General features: G+C 37.2%; 1 protein-coding gene across 9 annotated transcripts in view; it reads left to right on the top strand.

The window, feature by feature from the left end:
• CHST15 (carbohydrate sulfotransferase 15) overlaps nucleotides 1–18,772 on the top strand; it is a 123,728-nt gene that overhangs the window by 55,095 nt on the left and 49,861 nt on the right. For 5 of the 9 annotated variants that reach the window (XM_027839794.1, XM_027839795.1, XM_027839790.1 and 2 more), the window contains exon 2: nucleotides 17,050–18,157. In XM_027839794.1, coding sequence (XP_027695595.1) covers nucleotides 17,618–18,157 — 540 coding nt within the window. In that variant the 5' untranslated portion in view covers nucleotides 17,050–17,617. Of the gene's footprint in view, nucleotides 1–15,744; nucleotides 15,899–16,515; nucleotides 16,605–17,049; nucleotides 18,158–18,772 lie in introns of all 9 variants that reach the window. The other 4 variants (XM_027839788.1, XM_027839789.1, XM_027839791.1 and 1 more) reach the window with 1 other exon arrangement.

The raw sequence follows: 18,772 nt of genomic DNA, 5'->3' as shown, positions 1-18,772 counted from the left end.
TACAGGGCTGCACATCTGGATGCAATTACCAAATATTTTAATTTATTTTTCCCAAATGAAGACCATCAGTAGTTCTTGCCTGGGAGTCAACTTTGGGGAGGCAGTAGTGTTTGAAGCTTGTGATGTCATTCTCCCACCTTCCCCCAAAGGATGTTGCATGTTAACTGTCTAAGAAAGAGTACTGACCTTCGTAATGAATTGTGGATATCTTCCAGATCATTATGGACCAGATCTTCTTTTCTATGGTTAGGTTGAAGAGGTTACCAATTTCTCATATCATAAATCATTAGCTTTGTCAGGGAGGGTCAGAATTTGTTTGCCCGAGAGCTACTTTTTGAATAGTTTTTTCTTAACTTGTTTACATGATGCCTAAACAGCCAAAAAGCATCTAGAGGCTTGGCAGCCTGATTTTATTGCCTTTTATCTCTCATTATTATTATTATTTTCCTCTTCCTAATTGCAAAAGGTGATGTCTTTTTCTAGGCTCATCAGCCTTCCTTTGCTGAGCAGATAAACTTGGCTAGTATAGTGTCCCAGCTCAGGCTTTTTATGATTGTGGTTATTGTTTGATATGACCCCATTTGTAATTCTGGTGATTTTCTTTTTCACTTAAGACCAAAGGTCTTTTGAAAATTTCCATTTTAGTGGGGAAAATATCTTTTGATAACCTGTTCTGCTTATCTAGTTTTGGTATTGTTCTGGTGGGATGGACATGTCCTTAATTTCTGTCTGTAAAAGAGCTACTGCTTTCTCTGCCCTCTGTTTGCACTGCTCCACTGAGTCTGGATTCTTTACTCATCCCAAGTCTGGATGGGGTGAGTTGGCTAGAAACCATGTGTATTCTAAAAGTCCAAAGGCAAGCCTGGAGTAGGATAACTTAAGCTATTATTATTTTAATTGCTTTCTCCTGTTCTAACCTTCCTACTAAAAGACTAAATTCTTCTCTCTTAGGAACAGCTCCTATTTCAAGTCTTTGGGAATTGCAATAGAGTGTTTCTGGTGGAATTGAACTCTTCATTATCACTTCAAAGAAAGTGTTTTTTCTCCAAAAGTATTTATGCATGGCTATCTTGTGCACTGTTGGCTTTCATTATGTGCAATCTTCTTACTTTCCTCCTTAATTGTTCTTCTGTCCCTGGGCCCAGACTTGGTTATTAAACTCATCCAGAAATTCCCATAGCAATGTAAAGGTCCCTGTTCTGAGAAAAGGATGGCATAAGCTGAATTCTTTATCAAAGAGTCTATCTCTCCTCCAGTTTTTTTTTTAAATACTAATACTTTCCTACTCTTCATTTTTTGCCCCAATCTGTGGTCCTCATAGCTCAAGGAGATCTCTCTCTCACATACACTCAAACTTTATTGAACACTATATGTGTTCAAAGGCTATACATGCTTCCACCAGATGCCTTCTTTGGCAGGCTACTGATCTTTCTGAATGGTCTTTCACTACAATAGATTGCCTTTTTCACTCCTGGGACCAAAGTGTAATCCAAATATAAAATGGTTATCTCTGGCCAATTCTTTCATTTTTTTTTGTTGGTCTGTCAGATAGGAGAAAAAAGACTGCTTCATCAAAAAAAGGTATAATTTTATCCTTTTCTTAAATAGGAGATCAGAAGTTTTCTTGCAGCTGTGGAAAATTACAGTACATTAGGTAGAAAAAAAATCTCATTGATTCAAAGATAAATTCAGGAATGATTGGGATAAAATGAGACTTAGATTTCCTTCCTCCTAGTTACTGTGTTTCTTTTCCATTGTGAACTCCTCCAGTATGGGGACCATCTACTACCATTTTTCTTTGGTATCCCCTTTCATTCCCTAATGAGGCCTCTTGTACTCTGAGGACACTCCATGAACGTTGACTGGCTGAATGACACTCAGCTTAAAGTCTGCAGGCAGCAGACCCCCTGGAGGAATAATAATGCTTAACTTTATATAAGACACTCTGGGGAACATCTCACTTCCTAATAATTTAGTCAGATCCCTTGCTCTTGTCCCAGAAAAGAAGCCTATAAGAAGGAGTCTCAGATGGCTACCTTTGTTCAAGAGTTAACTGGGGCCTTATCTTGCTTATCTTTGGAAAGGAAACAATATTTAAAACTATTCAGATCATCGGGGCCATCTGTTTTAGAGTGTGCAGCTGGTATTCCTTCAATTGTGACTCCTATAATCTATCCATTCCAGGGTGTATTGGTACATTTGCATTATCATTACTGCAAGTTGTTTTGAAAGAGAGCCATATCTATATGCAGACCCTCTCTTTTCAGCACAATTATGAAAGACATCTGCCTTCTTAGGCAGCTTACCCTTTTTTAAAAATCATCTTCTGTCCCTTAAATTGCATCACATTGGACTTGGCCTTTGATGGGACAATGGTTTGACCCTCCCACTCTCAAATAAACAAATCCCCCTCCCCCATAATTTTGTTTGTCTAATTTGGGTGTGGGAGAGAGATCGCACTGGGACAACATTGTTGATTTTCTATTCTCATTATAATTTTCATTATTTGTAGTATTTGTGCTAAGGAAAGATTGTTAGGGAGTGATAGTAGCACTGTCTTAATACAGTCTCTCCAACAGAGTAAGTACTTAGTAAATGCTTGTTGCTTCCTGTTTACCTTTAAAATTTATATACTACTGGCATACACAAACAGAAATGACTATGAAAAATGTAAGTTTATACTTTTTTAGACTGTAAATATGTGTTTATGTAAACATATTATGTAACCCATTAGGAGACCGAAATGTTTTTGAAGGGGGTGGAGGGAAGGAGATCAGGAGATCTGGATTCCATTTCTGATCCTGATACTAATTATCTGTGTAATCTTGTGAAAGTTCCTTAATCTCTGTCTATATTTTTTATCCATAAAATTAGGGTGAGGAGTCTAGGAATAGTGATTTCTGAACCCTTATAATCAGTGGTGTGCTGGTAAATATTTTAATAGTAGTCTGGGGGATCCAAATATGACATATTTTAAAATTTAAACTCTATTATTAACATATTCATTATCACTTTCTTAAGTCTAGGCAAATCAACAAGACAATAAATCAAGCCCTGATTTGTAGTGTTAAGGATTTCTAAAGTGTCAATGCTCACACTGAAAATTTAGCAATCTGGGAGTCTTTAAGCTACCTCTGCATCAGTTATTAAGTTCTGTGATTCTATGACTCGAGGTATTGTCCTTAGACCACAGAAAAAGCCACATGCTTTTTTTGTCATTACTGCATAATTTCAAATATCTTCAAGCATAAAATCACCATTATTCATCATGTAGATGCCCCTAAATTGCCTAACTATGGTAGGTGTATCACTTGCAGCTTTTCTCAGAGTAGAATCACGTTTAATTGTAAGTAGTGGTACAGTAGGAAGACCTGGGATGAAGAATCAGAAGATGGAGATGTGAATTTAATTGTATCTGCAACAAGTCAGGTGGCACTGGGCAACTCATTCTGCTTTTCTAAGTCATTATCGTTTAGTTGGACTAAGTAATGATTGAAGGTCTCTTCCAGCTTCGACATTGTGTAAGTTGGCGATCTAAGCAAGGTTTGAATATCTAGGTTAATTAAAAGCACTAGTACAAAAACCTTGGTAAACTTGAATGGACAATAATGTCCATATTGAATCTAATTCCTTCAGTTCTTTATTGCATTTGTGAGCACACCAATATGGGTAACCCCTCTGTCACTGAATCCTGGCTGATTCTTTATCTTTATTTCTGTGGATCCCCCTCAGATATCATACCCAACATGCTGGGACCTCCCTCAGGTGTACTCATAGGTACTCCTATAGTTCTCAGGCTGTTCATTTGTCACTGTTTACGCTTGCTACCTGACTGGCCCCACTTCCTTTTTTGGGCCATACATTTCCTGAATCATACTAACAATCAATATCAATAATACAAAAACCTTAGAAAATACAGGGTACACTTTGAATTCAATAGTTGGGTCTTAATTCATAACTGGAAATAGTAAGATGAGTAGTGAGAGACTTTGTGGTAGAGTGGAAAGAATTTTGGATTTAAGTTTTGAAGACCTGGATTCCAATACCAGCTTTTAACTCTAAAATCCTATGATCTTAGGCTTCCCCCCCAACCCCCACTCCTTTTTCCTGTGCTATTCAGATGAGGAAATAATTAGCCATTTAATGGAGAAACATCTACTCTTTCTGCACATTGAAAACATTGGATTTTTGAAGTCTTCTGAGTTTCTATTTGCTAAGAAAACTTGATTATTATGTGGTTCAGAAAGTGATGGAGACACCTGGCTGTATTTTGGGTACAAATTGTGTGATTGTATAAAAGTATATTACTTTATCTGTGAGCATATTCTATCAAAGAGAATATTCAAAAGATTCCATTGTCTCTGACACCTTCCAGTATCAGAGAATCAGAACCAGAGATCAACTCTGCAACTGAATGGAATTACTCTATTGTACTTGAGGACAACCTAATCCTTAAGCTTTGAAGAAAATTCTTGAGTTCTATAAGGGGCTACCATAGATAGATACTGTTTATAATCACATCAGCAAGTGTTTCATTACAGAAAAAGACTCTGACAATATGGGCATTATAACCTTGGGGAAAGATGGGATCATGTGTGAATAGCCAGAGATAGATAGTGAAGATAAGTCTTATAGACAAGGAGATGAGTTGTAGAAAGAGACCCAGATTTGAAATCAGAAGATTTGCATTCAAAATCTGCCTCTGCTTCTTAATTCACTTAATCTCATAATCTTCATCTGTAAACTGAAGAGGTTGATCTAGTTGATCTCTAAGGACCTTCCAGCTCCAAATTCCTATGATATTGTGATTTCTAGTTCAGTCATTTACTGGTGGGGTCATACAGCCCTCATAGCCTCATCAGCAGGTCCCTTAAAGACCTGCGCCTTTCTAACCCTATGCAAAATAGAAATGATAATATTTTTACTGCTGAATTCAACAAGGTTGTTGCCAGGAAAGGATTTCTCATTGAATGGCAAAGTTGTATAAATGTGCACTATTATTAATTCAAAGTAGAGAATTGTTTAATTATCTCATTTTGCAGTGGCATAGAAAACTAATTAAGGAGTTTTTTAGCCAGACTCATCTGAATTGATCATCCAGCCGAGGTCCTAAAGGACTCAGCATAAAGTTAGTGTTCCATCAATTTTTATTTAGGTGCTGTCTGCTCCAGCTCTGGAAACTAAATCACCCTTTAAACAGCCAGATCAGATGGCAGCAAACTGAGAAGTTTTACTTACATCTATTAAGGAGCAATTAAGTTGAATAGGAGTAAAAAGATAGTAATACCTTCTGTGCCACTCACTTTTATGAAGCTAAAAAAATGCTAACATAGATTCCAAAAAACTAGTAATGTTTTATTGAGTTATATAGTTTAGATGTTACAGAAATAAATGTTTTTGCTCTTTTAGTAAAGAGTACTAAAGAGTTTTAAGTTGTCTTGGGTATTGTAGTACTTACATGTTCCTTTGGGGAATAGTATTTCCCCATTTCTTCCCTCTGTGTCTTAGATCTCTGATATTTCCTTAACAAATTTATTGTCTCAGGTGAAATTTCAGCTGGCTTGTATTATCTGTTCACCTATTTCAAAGTCATTTTCTTTTTTCAGTCCTGGCAGTAGATCTGGTATTCTGTGAGTTATAAAATAAAACAGACACAAACCCCAGATCCAAACAGTTCAAGCATAAAACCACAGAGAGAGAAGGTGGTTTAAACAAGGTGTGAGATTAGGAACTTCCTTGGACTGCCTGACTTTTTAATCTTTCATTCTCCCTTTAGTTCTGTATCCTCCATCCAGTTGAAGAAAGAGGGGCTCTGTCCCTCTCACCCTTCATGCAGAGCAAAATCTCATAGGGATTTGAGGGGGGAAAGAAAAGAAAAAAAGAAGAAATTGTATTTTGAATCTGGGTGAGCTAAGCTGTTTGTTTGCCTGAAGTCACAGTTCTTTCCCTTCAGTCTCCCCCACCGTCTCTCAGCAACCCCTACCTACAAGCCTGTGATTCATGATTGCCCCTCTACTGGCCATATTCTTGCCTTACCCTTGGCAGTATTTTGAAATGGAACCTAAGCTCAAAACTTTCATAAATCACTGCGGGGCAAAGAGCCATGTGTGTGGATCACTTATCCTACTCACCATTTATGTATATACACAAACACATATACATATATTTAACTCTATGCAAACCGCATAATCTTTGTGTACCTATATGTGCTTGACTATATCTGAGTGGCTTCAGATGTTGAAATAAGGTGTCTTATGCACACTGATTAGAATTATACAAGGTGTCATGATGAACATGACTGAAGAGATAACTTTGTTTAACAGTCTCCTGAGTTAAGTGGTTCAGTGGATAGAATGCTGGGCTTGGAATCAGAAAGACTTATCTTCCTGAATTCAAATCCAGACTCAGACTAGCTGTGTGACCCTGGGCAAGTTACTTAACTCTGTTTGCCTCAGTTCCTCATCTATAAAATGAGCTGGAGAAGGAAAATGATAAACTACTCCTATATTTTTGCCAAGAAAACCCCAAATGGAGTCATGAAGAGTCAAACACAATTGAAAAATGTCTGAACAATAAAGAGTTAGGCGACAGCTAGGTGGTGCAGTGGATAGATAGTCTGCCCTGAAGTCAGTAAGACTCATCTTCCTGAATTCAAATCCAGTTTCAGACACTTACTAGCTGTGTGACCCTGGGCAAGTCACTTAATCCTGTTTGCCTCAGTTTCCTCATATGCAAGATGAGTTGGAGAAGGAATGGCAAGCCACTTTAGTATCTTTACTAAGAGAACCCCAAATGGGGTCACAAAGAGACAGACGCAACTGGAACAACTAAACAACAATGACTACCAGGTTAACATCAAGCTAATCTCATTGCCAGTGACATTGAAAATGTCTCATGTCATCCAAAAAAAGGAAATTTCTTATTGATGGTGAGAATCTCCAAATGCTGCTACTGGTAGCTTTATTAGCATCTTAGGATTTAGACTTAGAAGGTACCTTAGAGATAATTCAACTTCTTTGTTGTATAGATTAGGAAAAGGAGAAAAAGTGACTTGTTCAAGGTCACACAAATATTAAGTGGTAAAGTGATGATTTAAAATCAAGTCCTCTGACTCCAAATCAAGTGCTTAGTCTATTATACCACTAATTGTATTGCACCTCCATAATATTGCCGTTTTTTCAGATTTACAGCAACACCAAAGAAACTGGTCTCACTATGTGTCAGAAGAACCAAGTGGATGAAAAACTCAATGCTTGTCTTCCGACATGAGGCTGATTGGATGGATACCCTGATTGAGACTGACTGACCCTAGGATGGTCTCCTAATTGGTCTCCCAACCTTATGTCTCTACTCCAATACATCTATGCAATGGCCAAAGCGATTTTCCTTAAGCATACCTTGTCTCCCTCCTAATCAGTAAATTCCAGAGGCTCCCTATTGCCCCTAAGATAAACTATCTAAACTCCTCTGCCTGGCATAAAATACTCTTCAAAAACACTTATTTCCTTCCTTTTTTCCTGTTTGGATCTTAAAGACCTTCACAAATTGGTTTCAATATATCTTTCCAGCCTCATTATACATTACTCCCTTCCCTGAAGTTTAAATTCAGCCAAATTGGACTTCTCTCTACTTGTCACACATGATACACCATTTCCTGTTTCATGCCTTTGCAACAACTGTCCCCCATGCCTGGAACATGCCTCTTCCTCATTTCTGCCTCATAGCATCCCTAATTTCTTTCAAGATACAGCTCTGGTAACGTGTAACAACTTACTCCCCACCCCAATCCCCACCCCCAAACTCTTAGTGTCTTTCCTCTCTACTTTGTATTTAACTATTTTATATTTATTTTCTATTTTTCTGTATATATTTATCCTATAAATAATTATACATGTACATGTTATATCCCCTGAGAGAATGTAAGCTTCTTAAAAACAAGAATTGTTTCTTTTTTCTTTTTTTTGACTTTGGAGTCTTAGGGCTAGCATAGTACCTGGACTCATGGTAGGTGTTTAATAAGTGATTGTTGGTTGCTTGAGTTTGTCTATTTCTTTATCCGTTTGCCTGTCTCTCCCTGTCTTTTTACATATGTTCACATGTACCCACATTCATGGAGTGCCTTGGACAGGTACTATGGAGAAATAATGAGCTGGGCCCAGAATTGAGTAGAAAGAAGAGAGGTATGGCCAGAAAGAAAGTGAGCCAGTCTTATATCAAAAATGGGTGATGCAGTCTGTATATATTGAGCTAGTTTCCTGGAACTCCCACATATGCCATGTCACCTCTTAGATACCTAGATGGATAGCAGAGATGTGGGTGGCCAGGTGAAACCATTTATTTTGATGGTTACACATATCCTTGCATCATTCTTTTGTGTACACCACTAGTTGTTTGTATCGATAAACCACGTAGTTAGATTTAAAGAGTGTGGAGGCTGGGCCTCTGTCCCTTGAGGTCAGAATGTACTCATTCAAGAGAAGATCTCAGATGTACATCCTGAATGATACATTGACATACCCCTCAAAAAATATTAGAACAACCAAAGTAAGCCCTCCAGGGTGATGAAAAGATCTTCTCTTCTGTATTTATGGAAATAGTGGGATTAGAAATTCATATTTTGATAAGGGGTTTTAATCTGCACCATGGGACAAAATACTCATAATGATGGAATCACCAAGTCTTCAGAGTACACACTAAAGTTCTATTCTGATGACTCGTCATGGCATGGGGGTGATCCGGGTCCTTTTTTTTTGAGGACTGTACGACTCTCTGTCCCTTTACTGAAAGGTTCCCCACTTCTTTCTAGTTCTTACATCTCTTTTTAATAAACCTTCTTTCTTCCCTTATGTTGTTAGGCCACCGGTTGTCCTTTCTCACTACCGTCAGTTCACCCATGGCTAGTAGCCACTTCCTCTTTTAATATCCTGCTTCTAATTGTGTTTCGTGGTGAGGAAACAAACAACCAAGCTTATTATATATATATATATATATATATATATATATATATTTTTTTTTTTTTCTAAAATAAGTACAAATCAGGTTCAGAGTGACTTCCTGAAGCAGTCTCCTATGAACAAAGCATATACACTTCAGGAGGTCCTTTGTGTATTTCTTAGTTATCAGCTATATGTCAGCAACTTTTAAAAGTGCTATATAAATAAAAGACTGCATGGTAGGTTGGATGGAAAGCCAGCCTTCAAATTAAGAGGCAGCAAGGTTGTACAGCAGAGAGAGCCTTGAGCCTGGAGCACCAGGAAGGCCCAAGTTCAAATCTAGTTTCAGACGCTTACTAGCCATGTGATCCTGGGCAAGTCATATCACTTCTGTCTTCCCCTATTTCCTTATTTGTGAAAATCAGAGGGTTGGACTCTTCTTGTATATTTCAAGTTCAGTAAATGGCACATAATAGATGCATTGAGTTGTATTATTTTCATGTAGATTCAGTGTTTAATAAAGAATGAGACCAAAAAAAAATACTGCCTCACATGTATGCATGAATTGCATTGTTGACTGAACAAGAAGATCCCCTTATGCCTCTGTTTCAGGCAAAGCACAGATGGTGTTGAAGTAAATGCAAAGGTGATAGCATGATTGGAAAAGATGGTAGTTGGCAGGGAATGAAATTAAATGGAGCACTTGGACAACAAAAGGAAGCAAGATGGAAAATAAAAAGAGGCATTATAGGAGCTGTAGGTAGAACAGTGTAACGACTTCGTCAGGAGAGGGAGAATTATCCAAATAATTCTATATAGAATGGCAGTAGACCATAAACATGTGTTATAGTAGGGAAACTCTTTCCACCCAGTTTTCTCCTACTGTTTCATGATGTTGGTTCAATATTACTGAAGGAATAAATTAAGGAAAAAGCATCGACTCACTGATCTTTGTCTGAAAAGTATTATTTTCATGTCAATTACTTCTATTCCTTTCTGAGGTATAGAGGCAAATCTTATGTCTTTTAAAGCTCACCAAAGCCTCAAAAACTATTCTTTTGATCTGTTTTAGCAGTGCTTTAATTTTTTTTTTTACAACCTATACCTCTCATGGTGTGACTATGGCTGGTTGCCTCTATGTCAAATGGCTCCCAACTGCTTTACTGTCTCATTTCTTGCATGTGGTTTTTATAAATTTCCTTCTCCTTCCTATGGAAAAAAAAATGTACTCTGTGTTTTGGGAACAAGCCTGCCAGAAACAATTTTTATCAATTAGATAATTCTAATGTAAATAATTTGAAAGAGGAGAGAGAGAGAGAAAGAGAGAGAGACAGACAGAGACGGACAAAGACAGAGACAGAGACAGACAGACAGAAACAGAGAGACAGTGAGAGACAGAGAGAAAGAGACAGAGATTCAGAGAGAGACAGAGAGAAATAGATATTTCATGAATATGGAAATCTCTTTTGGGTGTCAATTTATAATATTCTCAAAATAATATACAACAATTCCAAAATGTAGGTACAGGATTCGGGTTGAAGTTAACATTTTGCTTCAACAAACAGAACAATAGTCACATAACTTTCAGTACACCCTTGGAAAAATCATTTTCCTTCAACCATTCTATCTGTTTTTGACTACTTCCTTTAAGGATTCTCCTTTCTAGCTGGTCAGAAGTGAACTCAAACGGGGCAGCTAGGTGGTGCAGTGGAAAGAGCACTGACCCTGAAGTCAGGAGGACCTGAGTTCAAATCCGGCCTGAGACCAAACGCTTGACACTTACTAGCTGTGTGATCCTGGGCAAGTCACTTAACCCCAATTGCCTAAAAAATAAAAAAAAAAGTGAACTCAAGAAATACTTTCATAACTGATGTAATCAAATATTTTTTCTTTTTCTTAGTCTGATCCTTACCCTACAGTGGTTTTCAGGAAGTATTCCTTTGGGAGACTGATCTGGAGAGAGGGGAGCAGGACACTTTCAGGATGGAGAGTTAAGAAAAAGTTTCTTTTTGATAATGGTTCTCTGATTTCAGATGCCCAAAGGCTTTAGATTAGAATATGTTTCAAATGCTTCTTAATATTTCAAAATGGGTGGGGGAAGGGGCTTAGTCTGCTTCCATATTCCTTATATTATTATATTAATCTGATAGTACCTCCCTGGTAATTAATTGCCTTCCCTCTTCAGCCTAAAGGCAGCTTTGTTCTAGTTATTGGACGCCATTCTACAGTAAGTACAACCCTCTAGGTAGGGTTTTTGACAATCATTTGTCTGTTCAGAACCCCAAAGTCTCTTGAGCTCTTTGACCATGTCACGCAAAGGACCCTGTAACATGGTTTGTTCAAAACTGGAAAACATTCTTTATGTTGATGAACATTCCTTGAAAAACATTCCTATCCTAGCTGTGTGACCCTGGACAAGTCACTTATCTCCAGTTGTGTAAAACAAAAAACAAAAAACAAGAAAAAAAGAAAAAACATTCCTGTCTACAATAGCCAAAAGAGAGATTTCAGTCACTGGGCAGAATTAGAAGGCTTTCTATTTCACATGAGGCAAATTAAGATACATTTTTTAAAACATAAAAGAAGGTAACATAATTAGCAATTTTATTCCTCTCTCTCCAAAGGGTAAAAATAAATGATGTGCTTAAATGAGACTATTTGTTTAAGTCTATTCACATTCCTCTTGAACTTTTCAGACATCTTTCTTCTGCCATCTCAGCATATATCTGTAATAATTTAATAAGTTTGCCAGGGTGAAATTGGATGCCCTTTATTGATCTAACACGGAGGGGGCATTCAATTACTTAATATAAAGTGGTATTTCTGGGCCTCTCAATTACAATTTCTTTATAAATGGTTTGCTAATGATACTTCTGTTGCATAGGTTAATACTGAGGCCATCCAAGCAGGGACTGAAAAATGGAATGCTTTCTGTTTTAGGGAAAGTAGTCTAATCTCGTTCAGCTGATGCAAAGTACCAATTATTATAGTTTATCTCCTTAGGGTACGGAGTTTAGCCAAGGTTTGGATGCATTTTAATTGAAGTTTCTGCTTAAGTATTCTTTAGTTTAATGAATGAATTTAGGTGTCAAGACTCCTTTGTACTCTGCCGGGCGATTGACAATAAATTGTTGAAGTTACAAATAGATAAACTACAGGAAAAATAAAATGATTAATTTTGAGTAAAGAAGAGTGGCCAGTGCTGGAATGTGCCTTAGTTAGACTATTTGTTGATAAGAAATTATTCAAAATTAATGTAACAATCTATTCTTTTTTAAGTAGTATAGTCAAATACTGCTGTTCTTGTTGAATTTTGTGTTATTTTAGAGTAACATCTAACGGATAGATGCTCACTCAGAGTTGGTAAGGTTTGGGTTTTAAATCCATATCTGACATTTATTAAGCTGCTTGATCTGTGACTAAATCATTTAATCTCTCTTAGCCTCAGTTTCCTCATATGTAAAACAGGGATAATAATACTTCTCATACCTATATCACAAGATTGTTGTGAGTCTCAAATGAATGAATGTATGTAAAGTGCTTTGCAAATTTACATACATAAATGTCGGATACTTTTATTTGACTATATCTGCTCTTTTTTGGGGGGGGAGGGGATGAGGAAATCGCCACCTTCCTTTTATTAGTTGAACCATGTGAAAGATGAAAGGCTGTATGATAAAATGTATAAAATGCTTGGCTAGATGTCCCAACATCTATCTGCTTTTTCTAGTCCTTATTCCTTGACCTTGAGTTAACTTAGTTAACCTGGGGCCTAGTTTTTTCATCTCTGAAATCAGGATAAATAATACCTGTGCTATTTACTTTACACCAAATGAGAGATTGTTCTGGAAAGCACTTTGCAAACTAGAAAATGTCAAATGAATCCCAATGAATTCCCCAATCTGTTTTCTTCCATTCATATTTAGGAGAAACATCCTAAGGATGGAATTGTTGTTTTTCTTGGACCTTCTTAGTCAAAGTGTTGTTTGCTTGGAGAAAAGAGGGAACCTGTGAAAATGGATCTCATAGCCTTAAAGGAGAAATACTTTGAGTCACTAGTTACAAGGCAAGTTGTACATTCTTTTTGCTAAGCCTTCCAGATTTGAGATGCAAGATTACAGAGATTTTCTTTGAGCTTGAAAGAAGATGTCATTGTTCATAGTTGGGAATGTATTTCGTCCAGACCGTGCTCATTTTTGTCTTTACAGCCTAAGAGTCCACGGTCTTCATCCATGGAGACTTTACTTTGGCCAACACAGTGAATGGTGCCCGCTGACTCCCCACTGAAGTCTCGGTGGGTGGGCATCTCCTTTTTCAGTTTGTTTTGTCTTTGCCTCAGCCGTTGTTACAATTTCTTTTGGCTTTAGTAAAGAAGGGCCAGGTCAGTTTTTTTTTTCCTGTAATCTTTGGGAGAATCATTTTTGACCAAGAGACATCTCAAGACTATAGAAGTTGGAGGCTGAAGTTGGAACCCTGTGGTTTTTGACATGCTTCATTTGAGGCATCTTAAGAAGGCCCAACATGGGCTGTTTACCTAAGTCCTTATTTCTCAGACTGGGGGGTGTCAAGAGACCTGGTGTTAGAAATGGAGGCCACAAAGGGTCATTGTGAGAGAGGGATTCCTGGGGAAGTATGTGTGTATGTGTGTGTGGGGGGGGCATCCTCAGAGCTTTCTTGGACTCGATAGTAGTACCAGTTTGACATGGTATATATTTTTCTCCCCTGTTACTCTCATATCATTCTACCCATTTCTGACCCAAAGCCTCAGAGCTTCTGACATTATGGATCATTTTTAAAAAATCATTAACAGATCCTACTTCACTTGCCTTGCCACATTACTTATTTACCCTCTATAAAATAAAATAATCAATAAACAAAATCTTTCCAGCCTGACTGAGCTGAAGGGCTGTGCTGGCAAATTTATATTTGGACATATCTGCCTAGTGTGTGTCAGTAAACCCAAATGTATGCAAAGTAGTTTCATACAAAGTAATTTGAGAGGGAGGGCACTAGCATCTGGGGATCAGGAAGAAGGCTTCATGCTGTAAGATGGTGATTGATTTCCATCTTAAAGAAAGAGGGGTGATAAGGAAGGAGCACATTCCAGCCATGTGAGATAGACAGTGCAAAGGCATGAAAGTGGGAAATGGGCTGTTATGTGTGAGGAACAGAGAAGTTCAGTTTGGCTTCTTCACAGAGTGCAAGAAGGAGAATAATGTCCAGTGAGACTGGAAAGAGAGGTTGGGACCAGATTGTAAACAACTTGAAAAGCTAAATGGAGAAATTTACATTTAATCTTAGAGGCAACAAGAAGTCACTGGAGTTGTGTGAATGGGAAAGTGACATGATCAGATCTGTTTTTAAGGAAAATTATTTCAAAAGCAATGTATAGAATAGATTGCAATGCTGAGAGACTTGACTGTGTGTATATATATACACACACACACACATATGTGTGTATATATATATATATATATATATGGCTACATCTATATATCTTTCCGCATCTTTCTTAAGATATGTTTATATTAAAGTATGTCTATATAGAGAGATATATCTAAATATAGATCTATAGATATCTATTGATATTTATATTAAATATTAAGATATCTATATATACATAGCTTAAGAAGGATGTTGATATATATATGTATATACATATCTCTACAAATACATGTATATCCACATCTTTATTAAGATAGATGTGTGTCTATATATGTATATACATGTGTATATGTCTGAGAAAGATATGACTATATAAGTACAAACATGTGCACACACATAAAACTAGAAAGATATATACACATAGATTTTACTCTGTGTGTGTGTGTGTGTGTGTGTGTGTGTGTGTATGAATGAGTTCAAATTAATTGCCTCAGCTTTTCCTTCAGAATTTTTGGGACCCATGGGTACAGTCCTTTGTAAAGTGGGCCCTAGAAATAGCAGTATTTTGTGAAAGAAAGAATCCTCTACTTAGATTTAGAAAATTGAGTTTGTCTCAGCTCTGCCACTTATTTGCTTTGTGGTCATGGGTGTCATTTTCCTTTTCTGGGCCTTATTTTCCTTGGGATACTGAAGAATTGGGTCAGATTGTTTCTAAAGTCTCATTGGTTATGATATGCTAATCCGTGAGTTTATATGCTAAGTTAATATAGGTAGTAATGTGGAGAACTATATTGTATGTTTGCTTTACTCCGTTTCTTTCAAGAAGGGTATATTCGGTAGTTAATTTTCAGAGAATACTGCCTGGTTTAGTTCACCTTGATAAATCTATGGAGAGAGTGGAAGGAAGACTGTCTTTTTCCTTTCCTTTTCTTCCCTCCTTCCTTATCATTCTCCATTTTTATTTTACACTTAGATCTTCCATCTACCTTTGTTCATCTTTGGTCATTGTCCAACAAGAATGGATCTAGGGTAAACTCAAGAATGTGTCTTCTTCTTGACTAGGTACAACACTGACCCGGGAGTCTGGAGACTAGACCTCTTTAAGTGTCAAGCCACTTAAAGTCTCTGTGCCTCTGTTTCCTCATTGGAAGGAAAGGATAATATCCATGGCCACTCTGACATGGCTATTTCCCACACAGGAAGTTCTGACAACAGCTGGAAACTGTGCATAATAAAAATTCCTTTGAAGCAACAAGGAGAGCAGGTTTTAATAATCACACATAAGAACAAAAAAGACATCAATATGTTCACTGTGTCAAATAGGACAAATGATGTACAAACTCTGGGCCCAAACACAAACCTGTTTGTACACTTAGTTTCTTCGAAGTAGAATTTGACAGTGTATGTTTGTATGTTCTTTCTTTAGAAATTGAGAATATAAAAAATACTTGCTCCTCCGATTAAATTGATAAGGGTCTTCTGAACTTTACTTGACTGAGTGTAACTCGGACATTGGGAGAGTGGTGTTTAGGACCCAAAGACTGAGTGATGATTCTCTTCTCTTGGCTATGAATTAAATGGTGAGTCAGGTACTTTTTTTTTTCAACCAATAAAAAGTTAATTAAAATCATAGAATATTAGCAGTGGAAAGAATTTTAGGGATTTTCTGGCTTAGATCCCTCATTTTGTAGATGAGAGAATTGAGGCTTCTGAACTCAAATGACTCACTTCATGCCATACAGCTCATTAACGGCCTGCCCAAGATTAGAAACCAGGTCTTGATTTCCAGCCCTCCTTCCATCACAGGATTAAAAGGAATTCTTTTGGCCACAGTCCATTTACAACCATAGCATTCTGTTAAGAGATTCTGAAAACTTATGCCCTCCACTGATGATGAAAATGAAAAATTGTTTCAAGGTCTGAAGTGTTAAGTTACTCATGGGAATACTATATATTGGATATTGTTGCTGAATGTAATTGTCTAATAACTTAAAGTCAAATGCTTTTTTGGATGGCATACTCTCTTTGCAAAAGGCCTTTCCACTCTCTGTGTTTCCATTAAGTATGAGTTTCTTCCCAAAATGACAATAAAAGTTAGCTATTAGTAAGAAGCTGCTGATTTTATTGGAAAAATATTTTTTTCTCATCTTCTGTCTTCCTAACCATCATCTTTCTTTTTGTTCCCATTGCTTTGTAGTGATTAGAAATGGAAGCAGTATTTTAAATCAGCCAAGCCTTATGCTCTATGTGAGTCTGAGAAGAATTTCAGCATACCAGAATTCAGAGGTGCAGTAGATTTTTCTAACAAGGCAGAGATAACCAAGAAAGGCTTTCAGAAGAACTGAGATGTTTGCTTAGTAGGCAAGTAGTGGTGAAGCCTTGGTGTTAGAAGAATGATGGTGGATGTAGGTGCCCATGGTACCATGTGTGAATCACTGAGGGCTCCTTTTAGAAAGAGCATTGGATTTTGATTCCTGTGTGATAATGAGTAATTTGCCGAACTTTTCAGTTCCCCTTTCTGTAAGATGAGTTTCATAATACTTCTATTTCCTATGTCATAGAGTTGTTGTGAGGAAAGCCCTTCCTGTACTTTAAAGCACCCTGTAAATGAATTGTTCTGTAGGATTTCTGTTTATGCTATTGAGCTGACTTGACTGTCTTTGAAAGAAATGAAGATTATCAGACTGACTACTGTTTCCAAATAATAAAACTTAAAAATTTTTCATTTTAGGTAATCTGAAAGATCTTTAATGTCTCCCAAGAAGATAAAACCTTTCAAAGATACTTTCCAATTGTGAATACTTGAGAACACAAAAAAAGCAAAAAAAAAAAAAAAAAAAGAATCTGAAAGGATTGAAATGATCTCTCCATGGAATCTTTGTGTCCATCAATGGAAAGAAAATGATATCTTTTAATTTTTTGTGTATTTCAATACCCTTCAGTGTCATCTCTTCCACTTCACTGCACACAATGGGAAAAACTTGAGCAACACTCCCAACTGTATTTCAATCCGAAGAGTTTTCCATGATTGTGGTGGACTTTAACCAAACATGCCAACTGAAGATCTTTCTATTTTCCTTTCATTTGCATATTGGGCCTAACCAAAGAATGTGTTTGTGCATTCTCTAACTCTCTGGCTTCAGCTTATTTATATTTGTGATTTTGTTTCTTTAGCTTTCCAACAAATCCATGTAATTACAAATTGTAGTTAAAGTTTTACAACCCAATTTGCATGTGTTAGAAATAATTTTGATGGCTGGTCCATGGCTCATTGATGCAGCGATAAAAAAGGCAATAATATGAGGCACTGTGTTAATTGCTGCATACAATTATTACCTGATGACTTGCACCCACAGTGTTTTAGCTGCCGAGGACCCTATCACAGTCACCACAAGTGTCCCATCTGCAAAGGAGAGAAAATTCTGTTTCGAGTGGATAGCAAGCAGATGAACTTGCTTGCAGTTTTAGAAGTAAGGACAGAAAACAATGAAAGCTGGAGTGGGCTTTTTCGCTTCAAAAAGGGGAAGCGATGGAGCCTTGTTTGTGGATTGATAATAATGACTTTGGTGATGGCATCATATATACTGACTGGGGCCAAACACGAACTCCTGCTCATACCATCATCATTGCGTTATAGGAGCTTTCCCAATAATCCAGCTTTAGCAGATGATGAATACCTGAGGAATTTGAAAGATTTTCACCAACCCTTTTTAATGAATATCTCATATGAAAAATATTATCCAAACATTAAATTAATTATCAGCACAATCACATCAAAGGTTGAATTTACTACAAGGCAGCTCCCAGATCTAGAAGACCTTGAGAAACAGGAACTGCATGTGAGTATCTGCTGAATTTTGACTTCCTCTTGTCCCTTTTTGTAAAAGGAGAAACCAAAGTTTCCTTTTTTAAAATTTTTAACTTTGGTTTGGAGCAAAAAGGGACAAATAATTAGGCTCCTGGAATTTAGCAACAGGGAAGGTCTTAGGAGATCATTCATTCTAACCTCCCCATTTAATAGATGAAAAAAAAACTAGTGTTATCTACAGAGATAAATAGGTTCTCCCAAGGTCACTCAGAGACTTAGGGACCAAGTGTCCCAACTCCTACTCATGTGCTCATTCTATTAAATGATGAGGAAGGGCTGAGAACCCAGCACAAAGTTGTGGAAGACCCTGATGACAATCCAGCTCCTGCAGCATTTCTGTCCTGGCCTGGCAATTTCTCAGATTTTGCAAACACACTCTCACAGGTAGCCTTAGCTAATCTCTGCTGCTGGCATGTTCAATAAATTTTGAAAGCTCAATTCAAATAGGGAAAACTTGACAACCTCCCCAAAGCCAAGCTCTATGGAACTTAAATAATGTGCTATTTCATTTGTAACATCCCAAATGCCATGACTAATAAATTTTTCAAAATACCCTTTTGATAATTGCTTTCTGAGATATCTTTCT

The sequence above is a fragment of the Vombatus ursinus genome, unplaced genomic scaffold (assembly GCF_900497805.2).
Source record: "Vombatus ursinus unplaced genomic scaffold, bare-nosed wombat genome assembly UNPS02014833.1, whole genome shotgun sequence".
Classification (NCBI taxonomy): Eukaryota; Metazoa; Chordata; class Mammalia; order Diprotodontia; family Vombatidae; genus Vombatus; species Vombatus ursinus.
Note: the sequence above shows the minus strand (reverse complement) of the source record. Positions and strands in the feature narration are given on the sequence as shown.